This window comes from Aythya marila (assembly GCF_965140915.1).
Source record: "Aythya marila genome assembly, chromosome: 5".
NCBI classification, from domain to species: Eukaryota; Metazoa; Chordata; class Aves; order Anseriformes; family Anatidae; genus Aythya; species Aythya marila.
The window spans coordinates 16488613-16499814 of NC_139046.1; the positions used below are offsets into that span (position 1 = coordinate 16488613).

The 11202-nt window shown below is 44.0% G+C and overlaps 1 protein-coding gene across 2 annotated transcripts in view; it reads right to left on the reverse strand.

Moving 5' to 3' along the window:
• Positions 1 to 9917, reverse strand: part of SLC24A4 (solute carrier family 24 member 4) — an 89688-nt gene extending 79771 nt beyond the window's left edge. For both annotated transcript variants that reach the window (XM_082762486.1, XM_082762485.1), the window contains exons 1-2: positions 9678 to 9917; positions 7416 to 7526 (exon numbers count right to left, since the gene is read on the reverse strand). In XM_082762486.1, coding sequence (XP_082618612.1) covers positions 7416 to 7526; positions 9678 to 9825 — 259 coding nt within the window. In that variant the 5' untranslated portion in view covers positions 9826 to 9917. The remainder of the gene's footprint in view (positions 1 to 7415; positions 7527 to 9677) is intronic.
• Between the last annotated feature and the right edge of the window lie 1285 nt (positions 9918 to 11202).

Here is an 11202-nt window from a genome sequence, read left to right on the forward strand (position 1 = left end):
GTCTGCCAAAATTACAAGCAATTCAAGCAAGTTGTTGCAATGGGACTTGTCAGCTAGCCTAAAATTGGCTACAAAGCACTGCCATCTAAGCATGGCTAGTGTCCACTTACAACTTCCCATGAAAAACATTCTCTTTTCTTTCTCTCCAGCCAATTAAATTACACTAGCAAGTAATAAAGCCAGTGTTTTAACATCAAATAATCCAGTGTCTCGTAAAGACACTGTCCTAGACCAGCCCCCAGGGTATGGATTAATGCTCACACAGATTGATTTGCAATGCCTTTCCACCCTGTCTCCTCCAAGACTAGAGCAAGGTGTGGTGACAGTTGTGCTTGATATAAAGTACAAGAGGAGCTCTTTCTGTCTCAGCTGCAGTATGTGGCAAGACATCAGAGACAGTAAGGTGAAAAGTAAGGAGTGAAAAGGAAATTGCCATAGATGAGGATGGGTAAATTTAAACATGCCTTTTATGCCAACAGCAAGATTTTCTGTGGGTGGAAAATGGAGCAGATTTCCACATAGAAAGGTCTGTCTGCACGGTCATACAAGTGAGAATTGAATCCAGATTCACGCGCATAGTCCCACTATAAGGGTGGGATAGTCAGCAACACCATGAAGACCTGGTTGCACCAGTCTTGTTAACTTTGACATCTCCAATTCAGGATTTCAAATATGTTCCAAGTGAAACGTAGCTCATTTGGTTAATGTACCACATCAGAGGAAAATAGAGGCTGGAAGGGACCTATCAGAGGTCAGATTAATCCAACCTTCTACTCAAATACCATCTTCACTTCAAGCCTACTTCTATGTTTCAGAGCAAAGACACACCTTGTAAAAACTATAATCCAGTGTGTTTTAACTGGAGCAAAACCAACTGTAAATAAGTTTAAATCAAGTGAAATAAAGATTATAGGAAGTAATGTCTTAATTGGGTTTAAGAATATACAGTAATAAATTAAATCGTATTTCATTTTGCTTCATTTGTTCTTGTTTTCTACATCTCTAACTGGCATTTAGTCAGACACTTATTTACTGTGTGGTAAACTACTTCCTGCAAATTTGGCGCCTAGACCTGGGGAAATGGATAAATTACCCTGGAGTTCGCTTTCTGTTCTCAGCTCTCCAGGGGATGCCACAGGCAGGTTAAGCCAAGCACAGAGAGATGTTTGTCTCATTCCTTTCAACTCTTTTGGATGTCAGTATTAATACACTGCTATAAAATGAACAGCTCAGAGAGAAGGTTGGCTATTTTTGAAATTTCAGCTTCAAACAAAGCATATTTCCTAACCTGGTTCACAAAAAAAAAATTAAAATCCTAATTAACTTAAATGACATCCACCTGTCAGCCCTTCAAATGCTCACATCAGTAAGACAGGCAAAGAGTGTGAGAAGTTCAACCTAAATGTAGGTGTGAATTCTGAACAGGAGACGCTGGGAGCCACACATGGAAAACTTGCCATTACACGTTTGTCATTTGCCCTCAACACATCCACTTAAAACGGTTTCAAATCATCACACATCTATCTCCCCCTGCAAACAGGAACCATCCAAATGAGATCACGATCAATAAAGTTTACTGCTCAGCATCTACAGGGACAAGAGTGAGTCTAGCAACTTTTTTTTTTTTTTAAATCAAAACAAAAACAAAGCAAAGAAACCTTACAAGCATACGACAATTGGCTACAGAAATAAGTGACATGCCAGCTGGTTAGTAAGTCTTCCACTGCATAAATACATGCATCTGTGCACGTGTACATACACATTTGCTGGACATTGCACCTATATATCTGAATACCATATTCATATGAGAAAATAAGATTTTAAAAAAAAAAAAAACCTTTCCTCATTTTCATTTTCTTTTAGACCAACACAAGACTAGAATATTTAAGGCTGATAAATTTCCTGTTCTTTCTTTATTCACATAAGATGTGTGAATAAAGAAATATTTTAAGTCAAAATGTATGCACTATCAGTGAATCTGTCATACCACAACAGCTGCACATTTTCTATGCATCAGGACAGAGAAAAAGTCTGACTGATTATGAAAGGTTGGGGAGGAATATTTGCAAATAACACAGTTATTGTCTGTATTACCTTAGTCAGACGTAGTCTTGCTGTGCTAGGCACTGTGTGAATGCAGAATGAAAGAACCTTCAGGTCACGTTGAGCTTACCAATTTAGACTGCTCGTGAAACAAGGGGTTACAGTGAAATTATTAGTAATACTACCTTAAAATGAGGGTCTAAGGCACTTATCTCTCTTAAGAAATAGAATTTTGATCTAGTGAAGATCATGAGCAAATTGTTTAAAATAAATATACATTTCACATTGTTTAAAAAAATACATAGCACAAAATGACATATTCCACCAGCAATAAAAGTATGTTTAGATCAACACTTAACACAGAGTTTATGATCTTACACACTAAGGAGTCTATAAGGATTAAGAAAAAAATGACGTAAATCCCACACATTGAGAATGATGCATCTAACTAAGCACTACTTTTTATTAAAAAAAAAAAAAAAAAATTAGGGAAAACAATGCTTCCTATAGTGTCTTGACTATGACTGTACACAAAGTAGCTTTTTCTGTCATTTTGGAAAATTACTTGGAAGAGTCAGTCTTGTCTCCTCTAGTCAGCGAGAACACCATCATTGATTTTTGCAGAAAAAGTAACAGGCTCTTGTATTCTCTACGGTACGTAGAGACTTCTGGAGTTTCTCTACAATGCATCACATTCTACATGAGTCCCCGAGGTTTGAATAACTAGCAGTGTAAAATATACACAGACTTAATGACTTTTGATCCTGACTCTGAACTCAAGTTACACACATGCTGCTGGGAAACACACTTTATTTCGTTGTAGAGGACTAATTCTTTTTCTCTCACTGCAGGAACAGAAAGCATTGCTACAATGTGCCTTTTAATTCTAAAGTAAAAAGGCAGCATGACTCAGAATGAAATGCTAACCTCTGCCTTTCCCCCAGCCCACAATTCATCATTACCCACCGATAACAATAGGAGGAGCACGCTGGAACCAAATCCCCGGTTGCTTAAAATCAATGCAGCTCATGAACTGTCCGTGGCTGACAAACCTCTGGATAGGAAAGCCCACAGACTCTTCCAGTTTCAAGGCAGCCCACTGACAAATGTCAGAAGACTAACAGAAATTTCTAAATCACAGCAAGTCATTAAAGTATTCTCTGTGATGTATACAGAGATGACTTGAAAACATTCACAATGGAAAGGAGCCCAGACCAGTTGTTACTAGCCTAGCATGATCCAGCACAGCCACGTGGCTCCAAACACCGCAGCGCCTGGTCACCCCTGCTCACGGGGTGAGCTCTCGAAGCATTACTCAGAGTTCTGGAAGACACGGAGATCATGGGAACATCGTGAAACGAGAGGCGAGCCACAGGAGCAGGGAAGCTAGAAATCTGACTCGCTGGGCAGATGGCACCGCAAGCTAGTGAGCTGATGGCAGATGGAACCAGGAGCTTGGGTAAGGCAAGAAAATTGGTTGCAAACTAACGAGATCTGTGAAGACACTAATGACGACTCTCCCTTTCTGATCACTTTAAGTGGTCAGCTGAAGGGTCAGGGTCAGAGCCTTTTGCCTTCCAGTTTGTGCCCACTGTCCTGGCACTGGCCACCACCAGCTGTACCCTTCATGGCAGAGGAGCTTCCAACAGGGAGTTTCAGGCCAGAATCTTTAATGGAAAATTGCTGTATAGCACACTAGCTTTGGTCCTAGTCCGGATGAAAACTGGGGTTGGCTTGGTGTTCACGAGTGCTCCATCTCCTTCCTGCAGCCAAGCTACAGTTCTGTCATTGCCTTTATTGGATCAGTAGGATCTTTAGCTGCCTAGGACTGCAGAACAGTTACCATCAGAAAAAGTGTGTAGCACCCTTTAAGATATTCACGAATATCAGTCCCTCTAGCCTTCTAATGTCAGACAAACCTTTCCCCTCTAGTTCTATTTTGCTAACAAATAAATTGCTACCTTCTCCCCATCCTCCTTCCTTCTTTACAAACAAAGACACACACACAAATACATTTTTTCCTTTCCTTTGTCAGAGCACTGGAGTTCTTATTTAGAGCAACATTGCAAAGACTTCAAAGGTTGTTGTTTTTTTTTTGTTTTTTTTTTTAATTGTGATACAATAGCCTCAGAAGTATTAATAACATTTCCAGAAGAACACAACACAAAATCATCTACTCCTGTAAATGAGACAATCTCATACAGCGTAGGCCATCTGAGCTTCTAGCAGACAGCAGTTTCCAAGGGCTTCTAACATTACTACCACAGGCTTATGGAGTTTTTTTCCCCCAAGATGTATTCAACCAAGGATGAGCATTTCTTACCACTGTCATGAACTGAAAGGCTTTCATGGTCTTATAAACTTCTATAGCTGCAACTTCTGACAACTGGGGATTTTTTTTATTTGCATGTAAGCAAGAAAAGGGGATGAAGTGGTAAATAAATTAACTTTGTTGAAAGCCTTTGGGAAAAGAGAAGTGAAGCTGCAGACTTGTGTGGGAAGCTAATAAAAAGGGAGCGCAGCAACAGCACTGCAATGACACAAAGGATTAACAGGCTCTCAGCAAGAACTTGCGTTCCCCGAGGTATGAAGTTCTTGTATCCTAAACACATATAGAGGAACATCCACCTAACACAAGGAAACTGCTATGTACCACACACACACACATGCATCTGTAGAGCCCCTAGTGCTTAAAGCAGATACAAAAATGGCTTGGGTAAGAATAAGTACTTCCTATAAGGGAGCCCATACAGAGCACCATATTCATATAACAAATATGCCTAATAACTATATGTTCTTAAGATGGAAAAAAATAAAAATAATAATAATAAAAAATAAACAACCAGACATTTAAAATGTTAAACACATTCCTGAGATTTTCATTAAATTTAGAAGGGTGGTTTTCTGGGATGAATGAAAGTTTGCTTGTCCCAACTGAAAACCCACATTTTCTCACCGATTTTCCACGTGATCTCAATCAAGCCTCTTGGCCTTTCACTTCACTTGGTCTCTTCGCCAAGTCACTTAACCTGTGACTACTTTCCCCAAATGTAGTCACAGGATTACACAAGCTGCATTATCATGGAGAAGAGCTATTCTACTTGTTCCTTTTTGATAGGTTTTAGGTCGTTGTACCTTCTTCTCATCCACTGCAAATCTCTATCTCCAGCTACCAGATAGGAACCAAAAAAAAAAAAAATCTGCAGAAGTTACTACTGAGCAATAACAAACATGGGTTCTTACAAACCCATTCTTGTCCAACAAGCATCAGTTTCAGATATTTTCAGATGTTCCCCTTATTTGTAGCTATCTTACATCTAGCCACTCTTGCAACAATCCCCCCTTCAGCTGCAGAAGATCCAGAGAGATAAGCTGTACGTAGCTACAGAATAACAGGAAGTGACTAAAAATGCCACAATTGTAAAACTGTGACATGTCTGATCTGTAAATCTGTGTTCTAACTGGAGAAACACTTATTAAAAAGAAAGACATATTCCAACACTGTGAATAGAAACTGTAAATTTAACACAAGTCTCATTATAGTTTTCTAAAAACATGAGAAGTCTGAAGCATATTTGGGCCTCCCAGCTTCCATGTGTCCAGCTCTTGTGGTTGAAAAGTGCACCTCAGCTACCTGAATTTCATAAAGCAAATCAAATGATCCAGTTGGATTTATTTAACCCAGTTATTCTTAAACTGACCTTAGAGTTTTTAAGGACCAGAGGGAGCTGAACCATAGGATGCGGCATGCCCGCAGCAGGTGGGATGGAACTAGATGATCTTTAAGGTTCCTTCAACTCAAGCCATTCTATGATCCTATGATTTGTTTCAAACATCTGGAGAAGTCAGCACTGCTCACAGTATTGCAATTTATGCAATAAACACGTTTTCCCTTAACAGTTTCATCATTTCGTTGTAAATAAGTTCTCATTCATCCCAAGTGGAAATCCCCATCAAAAACTTTGAGGGTCATCTCTCTGATCCAACTTCAATAACTTTGTGGTCTTTGTTGGCTTGGGTTTGAGTGTGCCGCCAAGTATGTGTCCACACATGATCACATTGATACATCCACATACGCAGAGGAAAACGTAATAGGAATGGGAAAGAATAGAATTAACTGGCTATTCATCAATAGCAGAGAACAACTGAATATTCAAGAATAATTGCATCTTTCCAAAGTGTCTTGTATCTCTTCTTTCTCATCTGTGAACAACTTTGACAGATATACCAACAATGTCATAAGGTTACAGATGCAAACATCAGTAAACTAACTCACCAAATTCTTAACAGAAGTACAGAGAAGCCCTTGGACATCAAGACAATAGAGCTAAAGCTTTTGGATGCCCATACTTTCCGCAATGTTCTTCCATTCCTCTCAGAAAATGCATAAGCACAGCAGTAACCCTGACTCTATACGATAGCTGCCTCAGTATTATAACAAACATGTAACTGAGAGAAGGGAATGCTGCTCCAGACTCCTCAATGCCTGGGACTGATAGGATCCCAGAACTCATGCTGTCACTATTTGCAAGAAGGTACAGACTCTACTGTCATCCCCTAGTTGATCAAAGAGTCATATTGCAAAAGAAAAAAAAAATCTGAACTTTAAATTAATTTGGCTAGTGCCATTGGCAAAATGTCTCATCTCCCACACACCACAAACCACAGAGAAGCAAGGAGAGAGAGAAAGGAAATATACACTGGAAAGACAGATGGGAAGATGAAAGTGTTGTGGACTAACATTGGTATTAAAATGCGTCATCTATCCCTGCTCTCAATCAATTATTATCCCCTGGCCGGAATAGATAACTTGAAGTAAAATGGGTTTCAGGGTTTCCATATTACTTGCCTCATACCCCTACACAAAATATGAACTCCTACTCTGAATACAGAGCTTATCACTAAACTAGCAAAGCATGATTAAATTCACAGAGGTAATGAGTACAAATTACTGTGCTCAGGTGGTATCTCAAACACTGTATGTTTCACTACCTATAGTATCAAGAAGAGTGCTTCTCTCATTACCATTGCAATATACACAGCATCAGCTAGAGAGGAGTAATAACCAAAAGAAACAAAACTTGAGAAATCAGATTGTCAACACAAGTCTGAGAACAACCCCAAAACATACATACATCTGAATACTGACTCTTACTTTTGATAGATAAACTCATCATATTATATTGCACGCACACACACACACAAAATCTCTCTACATAGAATAGTTCTGCTTTTATTATTTTTTTAAAGTTTCCCGCTTTTATTATTATTTTTTTAAAGTTTCCGCTTTTGTTTCCTGCAGCTTCATCATGACCGCCTCGCACAATACATCTCAAGAGCTTACAAGACGTCATAAAGTTTTCCCATCTTACCTGGCTCTGTACAGTTCTTTCCTTCATGTGTCCCATTAGGTGATGCCATCAATCTTCTATTCCTCCATGTCTCTGACAATACATGTCTGTCTGCAACAGCTGATTCTTGGCCTATATTAAATACAAAGAGGTTATGTCTGCTGTCACCAGTCTTTTCCTTTATCACTTTAACTGGACTGTATGCCCGGCTGGCCAGGACCATGGACAGACCATCAGAAGGTGAACGTGACAAAATGAAGGTGCCACAGCGGCACATGCCTACATGTGTATGCCAGGTGCTCCTAGCTACAGAGGGTAAAAGGGCCTGTGAAGGTGTGGTATCAGAGCCATCGGCATGTTCTGGCTATCAGAGTACCTGTCTGTGACCCACAACCCAAAAATAATTCTGCAGCAAGCAAATGCTGAAACCTGTACCCTTGAAACTCAACATTCACAGATCCTACAGATGAAACCAGGCCAGCTATGCTGACATGAGCAATAATCTTAGTCATCTGCACTTGCATATATTACATCACTGACTTCTAAAACATAAAAATGCATATTCACAAGTTGCAGTTGTATTTTGCCTTAATCTGAATTAACGGGCCAGTCTTTTCAGTGTTGGGTGTACATGATAACATCAATCCCTGCATAATTTGTTGAGGAAGATGAAAAATAACAGCACTGTGAAGCCCCACAGGTCTTAAGAAAGAGAAACATCTTCAAAAGTCAGGGGAGCTTTTGCCTAAACTCATATTCCTGAAGCAGTCTCAGTAGCACTTACTGAATACAGTGCATGAGGAGCACTTGTGATAACGCGGGGCATACAATTATAATAATCATAGGAAGAACAAATTTCTTTAATTAAATCACTTCCATTTCAACCTGAGCTATTTCAAATGAACATATTCTAATAACAAGAAATCTTCCATGCCTGATCTTACAACTTATGCTCAGTCAGCATGGAATGCTTGTGGTTTGCTACAGTGACTGTTACAAAAAAATCTAGCTTGGGAAAGTTAGTTTGGCTAGAGTATTTGCTAAAATAGTCTGCTGTCACAGTTCTAAGGAACATGAAGAACAGATGGTCAGTGTTTATGGATACAATATACTGTAAATTAGCCGGCTGAAAAGAAAAAAACTGCCTGATGCAGCATACCATCAAAAATTAGGTTATCAGGGATTTAGCTGATAACCACAGAGATTAAAAACTTTCATTAGTCATGACATTTTTCACCCAAGCCCAAAAAAGGTCTGGAAAACCTTTATCTGGAACAAAAACCTCAAACCATCTAAACATAACCATAACCCAGCTCGCTGCCTTCACAAACCAGTATATTTACAAAAATATATCACCACTGCGAGGGGGAAAAAAAAATCACATGTATGACAAACCGTTCTAAATAAAGCAGGAGTATATTCTGAAACCTCAATTAAAAAATGCTGAAAGTTTTAAGATAAGCTATATGCTAATATAGTTTAAGGCATTAAATTCTTGTATGGATGGCTCGTTGCCATCCCAGATACATCTCAAACAGGTAATAATTTAAGGGTAAGAGCATTACAAAATATGAGAAGTTCCACTAGATTTTTTTTTCCTAAAGGTCACAATTTACCTTCAACTGTGATTTAAGCAGGTGGCCCATCCTAATGGTTGTATGAAACGCAGAGATGGGCTCTGGGCTTCATTTGATTTTGATTAAACCCTCAAGGAAGGCTGGCGGTCCTACCTAAGGACACAAGAGGTGTCCCAGCAACCTCAGGCTTCACAGCTGGGGGATGCAAAGCACGCTGCAGGAAAAGGGCCCGAAGTAGCTGGTTTATAGCCCAAACCGTGCCAGCAGGTGGAAAAACAAAACCAAAAGCCCACGAGCGGGAGCGATGCAGATGACAAATGCATCGCTTCACCGACATGGCACTCGCACAGCAGGTGCAACGGACTCTGTAAAACACGAGGTCGGCTCCGCTCCTTGCCTAAAACACCAAATTTCTGGTCAAACCCACGCTGCGGTTTGGGGTGGGTGGGAGAGAGGCGATGGAGAGGCGGCAGCCGCGGCTGCTGGGGGCTCGGGGTCAGCGGGGCGAGGTGGCCACGGCCGGCGGGACCAGGAGCGACCGGGGAGGACCGGGATCCATGCAGAGCCGCCCCAAACCCCCCCCAGACCCCAATATCAGCCCCAGGCTCCCTCCGGAGGCAGCCGGGGCACCCCCGGCCGCAAACTCCCGACCCCGCCGCCCCCTGCCCTGCGCGGAGCCTCCGGTGCCCGCTGCCGGGCCACTCACCCAGCCTGGAGAGCAGGCTGGACATGCACCAGGCGAAGAAGAGGATGGCGCAGATGAAGCCCAGCTGCTGCAGCAGCATCTCCCGCCTCCTGCGAACTTTCCTCAGCACGGGCAGCGCCGTCTTCGGCGGGGCGAGCGGCGGCTCCATGCGGGCTCGGGGCGGGCGGCGCGGGGCCGGCGGGGCAGAGCGGGGCTCAGGGCTGCCGGCGGCCCGCGGGCGGCTCCATGGCGGGCGGCGGCGATGGGGAGAAGCCGCTGCCCGGCGCCTCGGCGAGGCAGGGAGCGGCAGGTGGCGAAGGGAGGGCGGGCGGCGGCGGCGGCGGCTGAGGCGGGAGGCGGCGGCGAGGCGGCGCCCTCAGGGGCCGGGCCGAGCCCCGCGCCCCGCGGCCGCCGGGGGAGGAGGGAGCGGAGCGGCGGCCGCCCCGCTGCCGGCGCCGGGGGGAGGCGGCATCCAGGCGGCCCCTGCCCGCCCGGACGGCTCGGAAGTTTCTCCCCTGCTGCCCTCGGAAAACGAGCGGAGCGGGCAGCGGGCAGCCGGCCCCTCAGCTCCCGCCCGCCCCTCTCCTCCCCGCCTCTCCCCGGCAACTTTCCGGGTGCTGCCCGGGCGCCCATGGCAACGCGCGTCCCCGGGGGGGTAATTAAGCGGCCAAATTAATTAATCCTGCCCCCTGCGGCGGAGCGGGACTTTGGGGGACTGCGAGCAGCAGTGCCCGCGGCCCCGCCGTGTCCGACTGACCTGGGCGGCCGGCAGAACGAGCCCTGTGCGGAGCGGAGGTCGGTCTCAGGCTGTCCCGAAGCAGGGTTTATTTTTTTTTTTTTTGGGGGGGGGGGCTAAAATTCGGTATTTTCCTTAATTCAGCGGTCCCCGTTATCCAACGAGAACGTCTCAGAGGCTTTCTGGGAGCAGCGCAGGTTCTGCACCCCTCAGGGCACCCAGAACAGCTGTGGGTGTCCACCCTGGGCACTCCACCGGGAACCCGTCCGGGCTTCCCCGTGCGGCCTCTGCTTTACAGCGCACGGCATTTCACGAGCTTCCCCTGGATCTCACGCAATTTTCTTCCTGGATCTCCCTCAGTGCTTCGTTTCGTGTCTGGCGTTATTTCTAATGCAGTTCTAATCAAAAATAATAAAAACACCCTACAACAGCCAACCTTGACACACAGGATATCACTAATCCTCTGCGCTTCCCCTTCCTCCTGCTAATGTGTTTGTTTGTTTCTCTTTATGAGTTATTTCTGCCCCAGAGAAGCAGTCACAGAGTGCTGAGGGTGCTGTGGTGCAGACCTGATGTGAAGTTGCTCCAGAGTCCTGCAGAAGGCTGCCCGGTTGTCTCAACGCAAAGGGATTGCTCAAGCAGGACAATCAAAGAGCAGCAGTTTCTAAGCCTTGTTGCTTGCCTGTGTGCACACAGGTACAGAAATCGGAGCCTTAACTGTCCAGGCTGAAAGGGCACCAAGGCTCTGATGGGCCTTTGACTTAGGGATTTACCTTGAAGGAGGAAGACAAGTGCGTGTTAGAAGAGTGG